General features: G+C 44.9%; 3 protein-coding genes and 1 long non-coding RNA gene across 4 annotated transcripts; 2 read left to right on the plus strand and 2 right to left on the minus strand.

Annotated features, from left to right (window-relative positions):
- The first annotated feature begins 1,148 nt into the window (after positions 1–1,148).
- LOC133914365 (uncharacterized) lies at positions 1,149–2,881 on the plus strand. Its single transcript, XM_062357481.1, has one exon. The coding sequence runs from the start codon at positions 1,403–1,405 to the stop codon at positions 2,864–2,866; it is 1,464 nt and encodes a 487-aa protein (XP_062213465.1). The 5' UTR covers positions 1,149–1,402; the 3' UTR covers positions 2,867–2,881.
- A 704-nt stretch (positions 2,882–3,585) lies between these two features.
- Positions 3,586–6,291, plus strand: LOC133914366 (uncharacterized). Its single transcript, XR_009909238.1, has 6 exons — positions 3,586–3,721; positions 4,505–4,574; positions 5,048–5,133; positions 5,832–5,866; positions 5,968–6,032; positions 6,215–6,291. It is a non-coding gene; the product is annotated as an uncharacterized LOC133914366 (long non-coding RNA).
- Positions 6,292–11,342: 5,051 nt separating this feature from the next.
- Positions 11,343–12,160, minus strand: LOC133914367 (uncharacterized). Its single transcript, XM_062357482.1, has one exon. It carries the CDS (start codon positions 12,067–12,069, stop codon positions 11,587–11,589), a length of 483 nt encoding a protein of 160 aa, XP_062213466.1. The 5' UTR covers positions 12,070–12,160; the 3' UTR covers positions 11,343–11,586.
- A 1,712-nt stretch (positions 12,161–13,872) lies between these two features.
- LOC133916293 (laccase-3-like) lies at positions 13,873–16,868 on the minus strand. Its single transcript, XM_062359911.1, has 5 exons — positions 16,703–16,868; positions 16,457–16,608; positions 16,117–16,361; positions 15,852–15,980; positions 13,873–15,171 (listed from the first exon to the last, which is right to left on the minus strand). The coding sequence occupies exons 1-5, from the start codon at positions 16,817–16,819 to the stop codon at positions 14,009–14,011; spliced, it is 1,806 nt and encodes a 601-aa protein (XP_062215895.1). The 5' UTR covers positions 16,820–16,868; the 3' UTR covers positions 13,873–14,008.
- Between the last annotated feature and the right edge of the window lie 2,139 nt (positions 16,869–19,007).

Below are 19,007 nucleotides of genomic sequence, written 5' to 3' on the forward strand. Positions count from 1 at the left end.
GTTTTCGGCGACGGCCCACGGATTGCGTGCGCATTCACCACTTCTGCCCCTTCTCTCGGTTTTTTTGGGCAGCGGCAGCACCCAGCACTGGCCCGTGCTTTCGTAGCGTGACCGTTGCGGTCCTTCCATCCAGAGCACCAGAACTCGCTGCTAGTCAAATCACGTTGCACAAACCGAAGCGGCGCGGCGGCAGGCACCACCGGAATGGCGCCAGCCGCCAGGTATGGATATGGATTTGACGTTGTATACTCTTGAATGGATCAATCAATGATATAGCTAGTAATTCCTCCCTTTCCTAATGTTAGTTAATATCCACCATTATGCACAAACAAAAATTATTAAGATCAAGTGAAAAATACAGTGAAATGATCAAACTATCACTAATCAATGCAAGGATGAGAACAAATAACTCATCGTTGGAGAAAATGCATGCATACACTAAGGACATAAAAAATATACTATAAAATATCATTGATTATCATAATAGACAAATAATTTAAAACAGATACTCTCAAGACTATAGACAAATATTATAAAATAAAATGAATACAAGATACAAGCCGTATTATCTTTTGGCTCAACAGTCGGAGTTTGAGCAAACAAGTGGAGAGGACCAGCCTAAGTAATTGAGCTCTATATATCAATAAACAGTAGCTAATTTACTTAATCAGTAGAGTTTAAGTTTGGCAGGGGTCATGGCCCTCCCTGACCACAACTAAGCTCCACCACTGTAGCTCAGTCTTTAAGATTATATGTTGATCATTATTTTTTAATAAAATATATAATGTATAGCAACAACAATAATACAATGTGCAAGCTTTATAAAATATGAATCTACTTATATAACTTTTATATATTAATCATACTTATGATTTAACTAAGTATTTTTCAGGATATGTAAATTTTGATTCAAAAAAATATGTGTTGCATTTTAAATGGAGAGAACACTACGTACTATCATTACTTAATCGAGCTTAAAGTTGCCAGTATAGATTAGATTCAATTAGTACTAGTACTTAATCGAGCTTAAAGTTGCTATAATTCGACTCACTAATAGACGCAGTAGTACAAAATACTCCACAAACACAAGAGATTTAAAGCGATACAACTGGACATGCACTCGTATACCTTCGCGTCTAAACTTTACAGGTAAATAAGCTAGCGTCTCGTAACTCTCCGACCTATTCCCATGGAAGCAGCCTGCAAATAAGCTAGCGTCCCATTTGGGAAATGGCACTTTCCACATACGCACCTCCCGTCCTCCGGGTCCGGTATCCCAAGCACCTCGCCCTCCTTGTCAGCGCCAACCACACCGCCGCCCGCTTCTGCTCCCCCGTTAATTCCTGCGTCTAATCAGCCGCCCGTTGCCTTTGCCTAGCCGGAGGGGCGGCCCGGGGGTGACATGGGCCCTGCGGGGCGCGGGGCGCTCACGCGCGCCGTCCTCCTCCTCAGCGTCGTCGCGCTCGGGCTCTGGCTTCTGTGCGGGGAGTTCGCCGTCATCGGCGGGGGGGGAAGGACAACCAATCCCGCCGTCCCGACCGCCGTGGCCGGGAGGAAGACCAACGTCCAGACGGCCGTTGGCTCGCCGGTCGCGTGGCGCAGCCGCGAGTGGAGGCGGGCGGTGGACCACCACGCCGCCGTCCTCGGCAGGCACCTGGCGGACGGCCTGCTCGCCGCATCCTCCCGCGCCGTCTGCCTCGGCGGCGTCCAGGCGGCGATCGCGCTGCGAGAGCTCGGCGTGGTCGGCGCCGTCGCCGTCGCCCAGAAGCGGTCCCCGCCCCTGGCCGTCGCCGGCAGCGACCGCCACCTCCCGTTCCCGGACTCCTCTGTCGATTTCTTCTTCGTCGGCCGGGCCCTCGACTCCTCCAAGCGCCCGACCGACCTCGCCGGCGAGGCGGCACGGATCATGAAGCCGAACGGCCACCTCGTGGTCCTCACATCCGGCGCCAGCGACGCCTACAACCTCCGGTCCCTCCAAGCTCTCCTCCCATCCCTCCGATTACTCCGATCCCGCGAGATCAACGGCCTGGATGGCTTCACCCTCCGGGAACTGGTCTTCCGGAAGCATGCAGGTATCTCCACCACCACCATTTCCGCGAGCAACTGCACGAATCGCGATCAAAAGCTCCAAATCATCGGCCTCGCCGAGCCACTGATCCAAGAAGAGCCGGCAAAGCCATGGATCACGCTGAAGAGGAACATCAAGAACATCAAGTACCTCCCGGCGCTCGCTGACATCGGCTTCAAGCGCCGGTACGTGTACGTCGACGTCGGCGCGCGGAGCTACGGCTCCAGCATCGGCAGCTGGTTCCGGAAGCAGTACCCGAAGCAGAACCACACCTTCGAGGTGTTCGCCGTCGAGGCCGACCCGGCGTTCCACGCCGAGTACGCCACCAAGAAAGGCATCACCTTGCTCCCCTACGCAGCCTGGGTCAGGAACGAGACGCTCACGTTCGAGATCAACGACGGCCCCGGCAAGGGTGACATCAACGCCAAAAGGGCGAACGGCCGTGGCATGGGCCGCATCCGGCCCGCGGCGGGCGCGACGGACAGAGTGTCGTCCGGCGCGGTGCGGCGCATCCCGGCGTTCGACTTCGCCGCGTGGCTCCAGCGGACGGCGTCGGAGCAGGACTACGTGGTGATGAAGATGGACGTGGAGGGCACCGAGTTCGACCTCATCCCGAGGATGCTCGACACCGGCGCGATCTGCCTCGTCGATGAGCTGTTCCTCGAGTGCCATTACAACAGGTGGCAGAGGTGCTGCCCCGGTGAGCGGTCGCCCAAGTACCGGAACACGTACGGCAAGTGCCTCGACCTGTTCACCTCGCTCCGGGAGAGCGGCGTGCTTGTGCATCAGTGGTGGTGATCGGTAGATAAGTGACGGCAGCTTGAATTGTCACTCACACATGGAGGTTTTTGGTGTGTGTGCTCCAGCTATATTTGTTCCCTGAACATAGAATTGGATTCTTTTTATGCTGTACTTTGAAGAAGATTGTTTCTTGTAGTTAAATGAAGCGAGGAGGAAATCTCTATTCGATAGCTTGGCTTCCAGCGGAACTTGCTGCCTAGTGTCCTTACTGTTGATGAGCAAACGAATCATTTCACCGATTGAACTTGTCTCTTCATCTAAACGCCGTCGCGTTCGGAGCCGGTGAGGATGTCCACGTCGGCACTTTTGTTGGCTACCGTCCGATTCGCTTCGAGGGAAATAAGGACCGTCCAAACTTGGCTGGCTTCTGAGTATTCGACTGGTCTCTTCTCGAGAGTTCCAGCAGCGTCTTTTCAAGCCCGCTAGCGACCTCTCATCCGCGCCGCCACCGTGATCACCACTGCGTTCGATCCCCGCGCCTCACCGTCGCGATCTCGCGTCTGCGGCCGCCATCGCCGCCTCCACTCCATCAATCTTGCGTCTGCGCCGCCACCGCCATAACCACCGATCCAACGCGTCCGTTCTCCACGCCTCACTGCCACCACCGCCACCGCCGGCTCCTCTCGACGTGCTCTCGCCACCACAGCCGCCATCGTTGTTTCCGCTCTGCAACCACCACCCTGTCGCCATCCGCGGCGCCCACCCCACTACCCTCCTCCACTCCCACTCCCACACGGCCACGAGCACCACCAGTATAGGCCGCTCGCTGTACCTGCACCGGGCAAGGGAAGCGAGCGAGAAGCATCGCTGCTTATTCCTTGCTTCCTCCTCACGTACACTGTCCTTTTGTTGGTAAGAAACCGTAGCCCTTGTCAAGAGAAATCTAAAATGAAATTTCAGTATAATTTTTTAATTATGTTTGTTAGATCGCTATAGATAAATTTCTGGTAAAATTTGTATATGCTGCCAGTTGTTTTCTTCTCAATTGTGACAACATCTATGCAATTTCAATATATCAAACTTGGGTTGTTCAAATAGAGACTGTTGAGTGAACTTTATCAGTCTCAAGAACTGCTGTTGAGTGCAGCTTAAAATTCAGTGCAGATGTTTACAAGATCAAGAGATGTCATGTAGTCCCTCTTCTCTGAATATTCAGCAGTACCCTTGATACTTGCATGTCACAATCAAACAAAAGGCTGTTCATCCAGCAACAACATGTTTTTGCATCAAAATCCCCCCCCCCCTTTCCCCATTGTTGTATGAATGAATTCATCCTATGGTAGCAAAAAAAACTAATCCGAACTCTAGAAATTGGAATGATCCTTCAAATTTGATTGTTCACTGACCAAGAAGACATCACATTCTACCATATTCTGCTTGAGCACTCTCTGAATGTGTGTTTTATCAAGAAAGTAGTGGCATTATATTTAAAAAAAGTACAGATCTCTGGAAGAAGATTTTGATGTGCTGTTTAACAAACGGCATGTGTGTTATATGCTCTGTATTAAAACATGAACGTTTGCAAAAGTCAAACCATGACTGTTGCATATCCTCTCCACTCTCCAGATAATATTATTGTACCACTTTACATGTCATTTTACTTAATTAGTATTTTCTTTTTTAATTATAATACAGGGGAAATTAATCTATACCTTGGAGGCAGTGATACAAAGAGGATAAGGAAGAAAAAGGCTTAGAAACCAAGGTAAACATATACTCTATATATCAAATATTAACTTACTTGATTGTTGAGCACTGTGTTGCGTCTTACAGCAATATTAACACAGGTTGCTACTATGTGTTCAATTAAAATATCTTTTATTGAATTATTAAACTGTGTCATTCATAAATATAAAATAAACATATTTAAATCTTAGCAATGATACTTATTTGTTTACTCAACTTTATCAGTTCAAGCATGCTTCGATTTGATCCCTTTGGAGGTAATAGTTAACAAAACATTTAGTAAGTTTCGGTCATTTTGGTTTTATTCCATATCAGATTTATCCTTTTACTTTAAATCTATTGCCTTCTAACTACAGATAAGGCAAAAACATTGGTAATGGAAATTTCTTCTTGATAAAAACAAATCTTTTACTTTTTCTATTCAGTGCAAATAATATTTTTGAACAACTGCACATGTCACTATTTAAGCAGGTTTTACTTCTATAATTATAGTGCAGAACAAATTATTATATAGCTAGGAGGCAGTGATACAAGTACAAGAACAACAGGAATAAGGGAAAAAAGGATTAGAAACCAAGGTAAATTTACATTCTATTTTATATGACATAATTTATTTACCATGTACTCTATGTATTATATATTAACTTATTTGATTGTTGGGGTGTGTGCTGCGTCTTACAGCAATAATAACAGAGCTGCTTGCTATGTGTTCAATTAAAATATCTTTATTGGATTATTAAACCATATCATTGATAAATACAAGATAAAGTATGCATCATTCATTACTGAATTCATGGAGGATGGTAGTACAATTATAGGTTTATAGATTGATATTCCAAAAATAGTGCATTATCCTATAGAGCAAACTTATTTTCTATGGTCAATGAATCACCATGCCACACTTTCACCTCATGAACAAGTTACCTTAGAAGCCATATATCTACTACAAAAAATATATGGCTTCGACATTCTTGACTATAGTTACCATCAAATGTTGTCATGTAGAAAAATGAGCCAATCAATCAACCACATCTCAATAGATGCGCTCAATTTCAGTAGGAAATTGATCTCCACCAACGACAAAGAATGTATGAACAAGTATCAACATTTCCTTTCTGAATTTGTCAATTTCTGTCGATGGTTGTAACATTCAATAGCTAACTGGGCAACTATGTATTAGTTCATTTTTTTTATTTCTCTATTCCTCTATGTACTTTGATCTGCTTAGTAATTTCTCTCGATGGTTGTAACATTCAATACCTTATCTCATTTGCAGATTGACGATGATAGCATGGAAATTGAGCAGACACAGTAAGAGCTCCTACGACCATATATAACAAAACTAAAATTATAAATCTCAGCATTACTAATCTATTCTTTAATATTGTACTCGAATGAAATCAAAACGCAAGGTATCCAGCTTCATCAGATACAACTACAAGTAAGAGACCCTATGTATCTACAACAGCAGTCACAGGTAATTTTTTTTCTCTTTAGTTTTGATGGCACTATAATCATTGGAAACCTAATTGCACAAGAGACTCATCATAAAGACTACAATTTTCTCATGTAGTACAATTATCATAGATAGTGAGATTGATCTGTATGGTTGTTAGGATCTCATTATTTCATTATCTAACACCATATACAAATTATTAGGATGACCAAAATGAAGATGACTCGGGAAACAAAATCAGCAAGAAGAGCTCTGGTCACAACAAAAAGCCTAAGCAGCAATAAGTTACTATAACTCCACCATCTTCTCTTCTGTAATACAATATTTCTTTTTATCTACATCATAGTTATGGCTCAGTTGATAACTGTATACACAATGCTTGAAACTACTAATCTACTCTGCAAATGAATCTTTCTCAGTGCTAATTTGATGTTTTGCTTGGTGCAAATTTCAAAATGAGTGTTTGTGCAATGAAAGGATACTTGACCAAAGCAATTGCTATAATTTCTGACCTCTAGGAGAAATGATGTTGTCTCTCTTTTGATCATATTGCAATAGTTTTTCAATAAGTATCTCAAACCTAAAAAAAGGATTCATAGTACAAACATTGTCTCGAATGATGAGCAACATGATTATCACATCCTAAGGTCAATGCCAACAGCTACCCTTGTTCAACCATAGTGATTTAGTGAAGATAGTGAAATTGGAATTTAAAAATATTTCATAAGCAAATATACTGTTGTTCCCATGCAAATTCTACTTTAACAATTCTCAAAATTCCTTCATAAAATCTTCCATATCTCCATTTTTCAGATCTCTGTAGATTGATGATTGCGTAGATTAACTTTGATAGTTCATGCCAATTTTCAATTGTAGTTTCTTACAAATGACTAATGTTCTAACTTCATTTCCCGTTTGGTTCAGATTTGAAACAAGCTGCAGAATCATTCGATTCTGACATATTGAAGATGTCTACAAGATAACACTTGGTTCTTTTATGTTAGTTCCACTTAATTATTATGCATACTTTAAGATGTTGATGTCTTTAGTGTTACCTCATTTTGGACCATGGTGGACATACTTCACAGCTAATGTAAAGCTGATAGTTTTGCCTTTTGGTACGGCTAGACGACTTCAATCCTGTGTATATTTTTTGTCACAGCTAATGTAAACCTCTAATAGTTATGGCTCTTGATATGGCTAGATGACTTTGATCCTGTGTATATTTTACTGAACTACCTACAAGACTAAAGTTAAAGATGAGTCTGGCATAACTTGTAAGCTACTATCTCTGTATGTAGTTCTCTCTACCTTTGCGTATGTAATAGAAGTCCTTATACAATCTGTTAAAAGGTTTGTAAAAGAAACAGTATTTGCTCTTCTTACATTAGCGAGGGCCACCCTGTGCGCCAACGGCGCGCTATTTTCTAGTTAGATTTTATTTTTTGAGAGTTCATTCACATGGAAGTTCTGTTACTTGACAAATCTGTTCTGAATTTACAGTACAAACAGTGTAACAAGTTGCTTCTTTATATTTGGTACTACATGAGTTTCATATGTTACTCGATCAAGCTACAAAAGAGAAATATGCCAACATGATCGATGGTAAGTTAGAGACCCTGCCAATCAAATATATGTGGATCTCAATTGATGATCAGCGAATTAGTCTAGCTGCTTTTGCCCCTTAGTGCAGAAGCTTATGAAAAAAATTGGATCCCTAAAAAGGTAAGAACATATCTTTAGGGGGAAGGCTCGTCCTTACCAACACCTGTTTGAGCAGAATCCCTATGTACATATAGGTTTTTACCTTCTTCACACTGTTACAAATCTGGGTCTTTCCTTTTTTGCAGGGTTTTACTGGGCGATATGAAATGTTAAAAAAAAGATGGTGATTAAAAAGAACTTCCTTGAAAGGCCAATTGATTCTCTTCTTAAAGGTCTTTCATTCTTACAGAGCTAGAAAATATTGCTCAAGAAGAGTGACAAGGAGACGATTGAATCGGCTCTTGAGCAGTTGATGCCTTGGTGCAACAATTCCCATCCAAACGTCGTAGTTCAGTCGGACGTTTGAGAGCTGTAATATGGGCCCGTACTTTGTTTTTGGTGTCTGTATGCTTTTCAGTGGTGCTAGTAACCCTGACTTGATCGTTGTACTGTGCCGCTAGTTTTCTTTCATTTATTGTTTGAACTGGTAGTTATATTCTGTTAATTGCTTTCAATAGAAACAGAGGTCTCTTCTCCGATAAAAAAAATTTGTTCCTCCATCATTGCTAAATTCCTCTCTTATCAAACATTAGAATTGTCTTCGGTGTGCCCTTCTCTTAATTAAAACTGTTTCTGAAATGGTATCTTCTGGTCAGAAACTTCCACCAACATTTTTCTGAATCTTACTTTGAAGCAGTGTAAACTATTATCAAACTATCCAAACATGTTGAAACATCCACGGAAAACTTGTCAGACACCTGCATGAAACTCCGACCATCGACATCTAAAATCGACAAGAAAACTTATCCTCATACTAAAATCCATGAAACTACAACATCGAATATGAAATCTCCGTAAAACTTGCGTGAGACCTGCTTCAAACTTGTGAATAGCTACCTCATGGACGGGAAATCCCGTCTCATATTAGATATAAGATCATCATCAACACTAAACGTGATTTGTTTTCTTTTTAGATTTTGGGAGCATGTGAACTCCTACTTTAGCACAACATGCTAGAAGAGAATGGCTAATTACTGGACAATTCCCGGTAATCCCGATGGTGAGGCAATACAGTAACTGGACAATTCAAGACTGAAGAAACACAAAACTTGGGTGCTTGTACTGAACTGCTCAGGTTCAAATTACAGAGTCCATTTGAAATATTGATCCCTATTTCTGATTCAGAGCCTATTCGGTAAGTCTCACCGGCAGCGGCAAAAGCGAAAAACCTAGCAGAAGAAGCAAACCGGAGAGGCGAAAGGGGATCGCCTTTCATCTAAACCTTGGGGATCAAACATGCATGGTACACGCCATGCACAAACACCATAACTATTACATCCTTATTTGCACATGAAACATAGAGGAAGGAGAGGGACACAACTCTATGAGCTGATAACATATATGGGGCAAGTTGGAGACCATGCCAATCAAATATACGGGGATCTCAATTGATGATCAGCAAATTAGTCTAGCTGCTTTTGCCCCTTTGGTGCAGAAGCTTATGAAAAAATTGGAACCCTAAAAAGGTAAGAACATGTCTTTAGGGGGGGAGGCTCGTCCTTACCAACACCTGTTTGAGGAGACTCCCCATGTACACTATGGGTTTTTTACCTTCTTCACACTGTTACTCATGAGAGGATGAACTCTATTAGAGCTAATTTCTTCAGGAGAAGTGCTCGAGATAATTTCAGATATCATATGATATAGTGGAAGGCCGCCTGTAGACCCAAAGACCAAGGAGGTCTGGGTGTCATCAATACTCAGATTATGAACCAATGCTAATGGTGAAATGAATTTGGAGGATTTTAAAGGGGAGAGATGAGATTTGGTGCAGACTGCTTAGAGAAAAATACATGAGTGATGGGGATTTCTTTTCCTCTAAGAGGAAAGGATCTTCTCAATTCTCGTAAAGGTTGCACAAAGTCAAACATCTCTTCCGATGGGGGGTATCTATGAGGTACATAATGGAGAAAGGGTCAGATTTTGGACTGACACCTGGTTTCATGATACCCCCTTCAAGATCTAATTTTCTGAGCTGTACAATATGACCTTGGAAGCTATTGCCAAGGTGACGGATTGCTTTGAGGGTGGCACCTTTAACATTGATTTCAGAAGAGAGCTGACTCCCCCAGAGCTTGGGAGATATGAGGAGTTGAAGTCTTTGATGAACTCCATCGTTTTGGATGACCTTGATGATGAAGTACACTGGGCTCTGGAGAAGTCCAGAAACTTTACCACTAAATCCTTATACCGCTTCATGTTGGATGGAAGGGGGGGGGGGGTTAAAAGCAAAATCAGTGGGGGAATTTGGAAATGCAAAGCGCCACAGAAGATGAAAATTTTCCTCTGGCAGATGTTTAATGATTGCCTCCAAACGACATCCACGTTAAAAAGGCAAGGTTGGAAGGGCAGCGAAGTTTGCTGCCTGTACGGTAGAAAAGAAAATGCGCATTTTCTTGCAATGCATTCTCACTAACTTCACATGGAGTGTGATTAGGGAATTTGGCTAGTCTGAACAACCTTGGACCCTTGACTTTAGCTGGTTGTCTCAGAAACTTAACCTACCTACAAATCTGGGTCTCTCCTTTTTTTTTCAGGGCTTTGCTGGGCAATGTGAAATGTTCAAAAAAAAAAGATGGCGATTGAAAAGAACTTCCTCGAAAGGCCAATTGCTTCTTTTCTTAAAGGTCTTTCATTCTTGCAGAGCTAGAAAATATTGCTCAAGAAGAGCGACAAGGAGACGATTGAATCGGCTCTTGAGCAGTTGATGCTTTCGTGCAACAATTTCCATCCAAACGTTGTAGTTCAGTAGAACGTCTGAGAGCTGTAATATGGGAGCCTGTACTTTGTTTTTGGTGTCTGTATGCTTTTCAGTGGTGCTAGTAACCCTGACTTGGTCGTTATACTGTGCAGCTAGTTTTCTTTCGTTTATTGTTTGAACTGGTAGTTATATTCTGTTAATTGCTTTCAATAGAAACAGAGGTCTCTTCTTCGATAAAAAAAAAATTGTTCCTCAATCATTGTTGTTCCACTCTTATCAAACATTAGAATTATCTTCGGTGTGCCCTTCTCTTAATTAAAACTATTTCTGAAATGGTATCTTCTGGTCAGAAACTTCCACAAACATTTTTCTGAATCCTACTTTGAAGCACTGACTATTATCAAACTATCCAAACATGTTGAAACATCCACGGAAAACTTGTCAGACACCTGCATGAAACTCCGACCATCGACATCTAAAATCGACAAGAAAACTTATCCTCATACTAAAATCCATGAAACTACAACATCGAATATGAAACCTCCATAACACTTGCGTGAGACCTGCTTCAAACTTGTGTGGATAGCTACCTCATGGATAGGAAATCCTGTCTCATATTAGATATAAGATCATCATCATTCATCAACACTAAACGTGATTTGTTTTCTTTTTAGATTTTGGGAGCATGTGAACTCCTACTTTAGCACAACATGCTAGAAGCTTTTTCATGGAGAATGGCTAATTACTGGACAATTCCTGGTAATCACGATGCTGAGGCAATACAGTAACTGGACAATTTAAGACTGAAGAAACACAAAACTTTGGTGCTTGTACTGAACTGTTCATGTTCAAATTACAGAGTCCATTTGAAATATTGATCCCTATTTCTGATTCAGAGCCTATTCGGTAACTCTCACCGGCAGCGGCAAGGGCGAAAAACCTAGTAGAAGGAGCAAACCTCGCCTCTCATCTAAACCTCAGGGATCAAACGTGTATGATACACGCCATGCACAAACACCATAACTATTACATCCGTATTTGCACATGAAACAGAGAGGAAGGGGAGGGACACAGCTCTATGAGCTGATAACATGAAGACAATGAGACCACTCACGAATCATTGGCCTCTTCCAGGATGCTGTGGAGGTGTGGCCGCCACACCGTCGCACGGACGCTCCGGCGGTGCTTCAGGCTGGCCTTGCCCTCCGACAACACCTCCGCCAGGTACCTGTCACCACTGTCCCTTGTCACCTTAGCACTGGCAGTGCTCGGCACGGTCTTCATCGACCGCTCCTTTTTCTGCTGTGGCTGCAGCGGCTTCCTCTTCTTCTCCGGCACCGACGACGCCGGCACCAGGAAATAAAAGCACCCACGCTTCAGCTCCGAATCCGGGGCGACGATCTGGATCCGCCGTGCGCCGCCCTGGGAGCACGGCCTGCTAAGGACGTGGTTGGGGTGCACTGCGATGACCTCGCCGGCGGTGACCGGGCGGGTGTACTCGTCGATGTGGCCGCTGAGGTGGACGATCCGGATGACGTCGAAGGAGCCGCAGGGGAGGACGCAGGCCAGGCAGCACCGCAGGCTGTTGCCCATGCTTGTTAATTTCTTTGCCTGCAGCTGCGGATGAGTTGCCAGGCTTTGCTGGTCTGGCTACCTGCTGTGAGAATTGCGAGAAGAAAGCTCTCTCTCTCTCTCTTCCTGGCCTTCACCTTCGGTTCTTTGGCATGGCTGGATGGCAGTGAGTTTTATATACAAGCTCCAATTTTTAAACAACTTGGAATACATTACATTATCGTGCAAATAAATTAACAACGTATCAAGTACCAGTGCCTCGAAATTATACTCCTATATCATAACTTCTAATTCCATCATCGTTAGAGTATGTTGGTTAATCATCTTGAAACCCTATCCTACATTCAGTTCATCAAAATATAATTAAAGATCTCTCAGTTCATCAATTTTGTCAACATGATTACGGAGTACAAAGCTAGAGAGCTCTTGCGCCCATACAGGTCGGGGGTGTGTGCGACCACATTGAGATCTCATGCATGTTCCGTATGAAAAGATGAGCTAGCTTTGAACAACCCAACCTTATATTATGGTTCCGATAATTCTTGGTTTTGAGGTGTTCTCGATATCTTGGTTACTTTGACTTGAACACTACTCCCTCAAGGCTTTTATTGAACGAACTCACTATACCGATGCTGGGAAAAAAACCGCTCGCGGTACGCACAACTGCACAAGTGGCCCAAGATTTAGGTGGTGTTCACATCGTTTGATCTTCGATAGTACAATATTATGCATCTGGCAATACATCCAGTGGATGAATGTTCGAGTGTTCCACTCCCCTTCATTTCCCGGCCAAAATGCACTTACCGCCAGCGCATTTCCGGGCCAGGGTCGGATCAAGGCCGTCGGATCTGCATTGGACGGTCCACAAGCTGGGGGGCATGGTGGTGACTAGATATGAGACTTGGTCGTGTCATTTCTGGCCAGTTATGGCATGATCCAAAACATGACATGGCATGACACGATTGTTTGGGCTGTGCACGTGCCGGTATGTACGAAAAAGATATGACACAATCTGTATGATTATTTTCTCTTACTTATCCTCTAATTTCTCTAATAAAAAGTGTGAGACATTAAGAGTAATATGTGAGTATTAGAGATGTAAGTGTGAGATGATAAGAGATAAATATATAAGTATTGTTAAGCGATATAGAGTATGTGTAAGTATGAGAGACGTAAGTGTGTGATGATAAAAGATAAATATATAAGTATTATCGGACGATATGGACTAAGATCGTGCTTAGGCTGGCACGGTACAACGATGGCAACGTGCCGAGAGCCGTGCTTGGAACTTTCTAAAGTTGATTCGTGCTAGCACAGTACGGTACGATAAACCGATCATACCTAATAAGTATATCACGATGTGGCATGAGACACAACAAAGTCATCCTGTACCGGCATGGCACGGCCCATGTCCCAGCACTAGTGGTGACAGCCCTCCTTCTTTGGGGCTGTTTTTCCTCCCCTGTATGCGACAAAGCTAGGCCAGCTCCATATTGCGATTAGAATACCTAATGAACCGTGGATAGTGTTAATCTTTGTATGAAAGTTGCGTGTACTTTGGTACTCTGTTGGCCGACTAACAATTCACGACTAAAAGCGATGATGCAGTAGGTGCTTTGTGTTGCAAGGTTGTGAGAAATGTGATGCACCTACTTCTTTGTTCTGAATGCGCTGAGCTTTGTCGATCTGTAGGGTAATGCTATTGGTATGTCGTTGGTCTGATGGTGTCCAATGATTACTGGGTAGTTAGGGCGTGTAGGTCCGCTGTTTGCTGGTTTACGTGTTGTTAAAGCCTCTAAAGTGAACTTGATGATTAGACCCATTTTACAAGTTCTCGAACTAGATTCCCCTTCCTTCGCAAATTCAAATCGAAATCGAAATTACACGTCACGTCCCATCACAACACGTACAACGCACACAGCCTCACTGTACCAACATATAGGAGGAGCAAGAAATAGTTCTACAGGACGCAGACGGGCAGGTCGAGCGGCGGCGCCATAGTGGCCTCGAGCTCCGACTCGCCGTCCTCCACCAGCAGCGCCATGGCGAGCCCGCCGGTGAGGTGCGCGTCGATGTGGCAGTGCACCAGCCACACCCCGGGGTTGTCCGCGACGAACCGCACCACGGCCCACCCGGCGACGGGCACGCCGATGGTGTTCCGGCTGGGCGGGTCCACCAAGTTGAACTTGACCGCGTCGCGCCGCGGGTCGTAGTTGCCGAACCCCGTGGCCAGCACGTAGAAGTGGTACCCGTGGATGTGCATCGGGTGCTCATCCGTGGCGAAGATGCCCGTGTCCTGGAACACGATCTGCACCACCGCGCCGTACTTGATGCGGTACAGCCGCGTGGCCTTCACGGGCTGCCACAGCGCGCGCGGGATGTTCTGCGAGGTGAAGTCGAAGAACACTGGCGGGAACGTCGGGAAGTCGTCGGTGAACACGCCGGGGACGTGGTGGTAGTGCGCCTGCAGCAGGGAGATGGTGTTCGGGAGCTGGAACGACACGTTGTTCATGCTCGCGGCGAACCGGGTGTTGTTGGGGCCCTGGCAGAACGGGCCGGGGCGGCAGTTGAAGAGACCGAACCCCACGGTGGTGAACAACTCCTGGGTCACCGGACCGGGCACCTTCACTGGCGCTGGGCTCCGGATGCTGTTCGAGAAGGCGGTCGCCGTGTTCGTGTCATTGAACGCCGGCAGGAACGGGAGCATTGGCGGCGGACCGGTGCGGCCGAGGTAGCCGGAGGACTGGGACCGCCCAACTGGGCCGTTGAAGGTGTTGGCGCCGGCCCCTGCCCCGGCTGTGGTGGGGCAGCCCGGGGCGTTCTTGTACTGGTAGATGGCGGTGGCGGTGGTGTTGTCGAAGGGGACGCCCTGGGCGGAGGCGTAGGCGCGGGCGGCGAGGTAGTAGCGGCCCGGGGCGGCGTGCGCGGTGACGAGGACATCCGTGGTTTGGCCAGGGCCGAGGAGGACGACGGTGGTCTCGAAGGGCTTGGTGTACATGGCGTCCGCGGCGACCACGATCATCTTGTGGCCTGCCAGGCTGACGAAGAGCTCGGTGTTCATGGCAGCGTTGATGATGCGCAGCAGGTTCGTCTCGCCGGCCACCGCCGGGATGTTGCTCGTCTCTGCATTGGTGACACATGCATGCGTAGCACGCCAACAATTAGTTGGTGATGCTGGTGGACAAAACATGCATCATTCGCAAGTCAAAGGGGAAGACTTCATACGCATGCTGAAATTGGTTAGAATGTTTCTTCTTTACATTTTTTTTGGTTTAATTCACATCTGAATATTGTCTCTTTGTTTTGTCACTTTGTATGAAAGAATATAAAAGGCAACTACGAACATCTAACGGTTTAGATTTAACAAAAAAATTATATGAAATACAATTAATTATGAGGTAAATTTGGAACTAAAAGACAGAGAATATTAACAGTTCGATTTTCATATAGGTTGGAAAACAAAATATCTAAATAAAATAAAATAAATAATAAAAAATTAAATTTTAATTAAAAGTTATTGTGACAAAATATTACGGCAAGACTGATCAAACTATTAACCTCAGTCAACTTATTAGTTTATACTAATGTTTATTTACAGGCCGTACTTTTAGTGAAGACCTGTGCCTGAGAGATGCATGAATTGCTTTATCCAAACAAAAAGTTGTTCTGGTCGGTTTAACCTAATTTGGAATTTGTGCAAGAACTTGTAGTGTTTGTTGAATCATTATTGGTTGTCTAAATAACTTTCAAGATTTTTGTAATCTCCTGCACCCACAAAACAAACGACGAACACAGGCGCTCGCCTTGGCTGGAGCACGGGAGGAAATCCCCCGGCTGGCCGTTGATGAGGAAGGCGTCGGAGACGTTGGGCGGCGCGCCGGTGATCATGGACTGCCTGAGCACGGCGATCGGGTCCCTCCTCCACCACTCCGCTGCACGCCACAAACTCAAGTCAGCCATAACGACATTAGCGGTGTGTCAGCCATGGCCATGGCCATGGCGAAGAAGCTTGTGGGGGGGGGGGGGGGGGGGAGGGTGGGGGCACATGCCGCACAACACAGCACGTACCTAGGATGACGGGGAACTCCTTGTGGGGCTTGGGGAAGGGGTAGGGGACGCCCCTCTTGGGGTGGATGATAAGCGCGCCGTGCACGGTGGCGCGCAGCCAGGAGCTGTGCGCGTGCCACCACAGCGTGCCCTCCTGCTCCTGGATCGTGAACCTGTACGTGTAGCTCCCGCCCGGGCGGATCGGGCACTGCGTCACGAATTCGGGGCCGTCCGCCCACCCGTTCCGCAGCTGCCGGAGCCCGTGCCTGCGCCACCGCCGCCGTGGCCAAGCGTCAGAACTCAATTAACGGACTTGCCGCACTGGCACTTGGCCAGCCTTGACATGCATGTGCGTACGTACCAGTGGAGGGTGACGTTGTATCGGGCCAGGTTGACGGCCTTGATCGCCAGCGTGTCGCCATTGTACACCTCGATCGTCGGGCCCGGGAACTGGTCGTTCACCGTGATGATCTTCTGAGTCTTGCACAGCCTCTTCACTAGCGTCTCCTTGACCTGCAACAAGCACCAAAACACTATGAACAACAAGCCACACAACACAACACAATGCTTTACTAACTCTGACATCACCAAGACCAACAGCACGTACAACGAACTCGTAGAAGCGCTCCTCCGCGAGTGCGCCCGGGAGCAGGAAGCAGAGCAGGAGAAGGAGAGCAGAGGAGCAGCAGAGCTTCATGGGACCTGGCCTCATCGTCGCCGCCATCGCTCCTCCGATGGCTGGCTGGCTGCTCTGGTGGTGATGAAGTGCGAGGCCGGCGAGCGTATATATACAGAGGCGGGAGCCCGAGAGGTCCCGGTAGTGCTGTTGTTCGGGCTTTGGAAGATTAGGCTTTGATAGGGTGGCGGTCAAGCGAGATGGTGCTGATGGGGAGTTGTTGCACCCACTGGCTAGCCATCCAATCCATAGACCAGATGCTCGGATTCGTTCACCGTGCCGAATCATTTTATTACTTTTTCTGAAAATTCTTGCTACTCTCTGCATGCATGGACGGTAGTCGACCGGTAGCTAGCTTACCCTGGCTGGGGTCGAAAGATTGCGTTGCATTAACTCCAGGCCAATCAAGTTGTTAGAGCAAGATTAAAAAGGTGAACTCTGTTGTTATTGTTCTTGCTCTTTTGCTACATCCGTGCTCTTCTCAATGGAGGGGCTGGAACGCACTATCATTGTCAGCTCTGTTACTTTGTGTTACTTTTAATTAATAAGATGGTCCATGTTAATAACGTGGTAATATCGTGTCAATATTTTATCACAATAATTTTTATTAAAAATTAGTCTCTTTTTATTATAAATTTATTTTATTTGTACTTTTTATTAGATATTTTGCGTTCCAAATCATATGAAAATCGAACTGTTAAATTTTTATAATTTTTAATTTTGAATTTAGCTATTTATTAATCGTATTTGATATGAATTCTTTGATTTAATCTAGACTGTTAGATTTTCATAATAATGAGTGGTTAATCATTTTTTTATTTACGTTGCAACTTGGTAACCTTAAAAATGAAAATGGTGGCCTCTTTTAACATTCAAATAATAATATAATAGATAGAGGAACACGGGTATAGCTGAATGTTCCCTACTCTTAGTTGTAACTTTCAGTTTTGGGGCTTTAGCTAATACTGTTCCCTACCCTTTGTTGTATTTTTCGGTTTCACGCTTTTCCTTCTTAATGCAATATGCAGTCTCATGCCTTCCTTTCAAAAAATAGAGGAACACAGGTGTGCTGCCCTGGTCGAAAAAAAAAAGAGATAAAAAAGGTGATTTCCTTCTTTTATTTAGGGAAAAAATAGTAGGTTTTAACTGTGTCAGGATGCTTAGTTTTGTTCAATTTTCACTGGGAAATGTACTTGTTATCTATTGGGCTTGAATTTTCAGACGATGCAAAAGTTGTTCTGAACTTTGCTAATCGCATTATAATTGAAAAAAAGGATCCCCAGTAAATGTATTAATGAAAAAACAACTTATCACAAAGAGGATGGCGATTCTGAAAGAGACAGGAAAACAGAAAAAGAGAAAGTTTGCAACCTACTCTGTTGGAAAATGCAACGCCTCAGGCTATACATATTTGCAAGTACATGTCTTTGCAGTAACAGAATCTCTCCAAAAGCTTAAACACTGTAGGAGTTAGTAGGTTGTTTGACAAAGTGATGTCAATTGGCCCTTTTTTCCACTCCAACTGAACAATTCCTCAGCTTTCAGCGATTAGGTGGCCAGGAAGCGACGCAGGTGCCACATGATCAGTTAGGGTCATTGAGCTAATCTTAGTACCGCCACTTTCTCGCTGGAATCACTTAGCTAATCTTTGCTGATTGCATCGCTGCCACCGGAGAAAGAAACATGCATCAACGTTCAGCAGATGAAGTCCAACTACAGGTCACTTCAGTACGAAGGATTCAAACGTTCACTCTCACTGCCTACAATAAGAAAGTTGTTAATTGACTGGGTATATTTATCTAGGTTTGCGAGATTTTGGCCATGGCAAATTTACAGTACCGCTGAATTGAATTTGAATTCAAATTCGAATTCGATTAACTCGATCATGTTTGTAATGTAGAGCAGTACAAGGGTAGAAGCATCCTCGAACATGTGTTTGCAATGCTATTTGCTGGACCACAAGGGCAAGGACCAATCAGTCAACAGGGTATCTTTTTCTGAATTTTTATATATTTTTTATTCCAAAATTTTCAAGATTATATGCCCGTTTCAAAAATAATGAAGTCTACCCTACCGTCGCCTATTCAACATGCGAGAATAAGTTTTCGCTCGTTGAACGGGCGACACCTTGTGGACCCTAACTAGCAGCGTATTTAATAATCGGGGAGAGGAAGGTCTCGCTCGCCCCGTTCAACGAGCGATACCTTTATTCGATTTAATTCAACTGCAGAACTAT

This window comes from Phragmites australis, chromosome 4 (assembly GCF_958298935.1).
Source record: "Phragmites australis chromosome 4, lpPhrAust1.1, whole genome shotgun sequence".
NCBI classification, from domain to species: Eukaryota; Viridiplantae; Streptophyta; class Magnoliopsida; order Poales; family Poaceae; genus Phragmites; species Phragmites australis.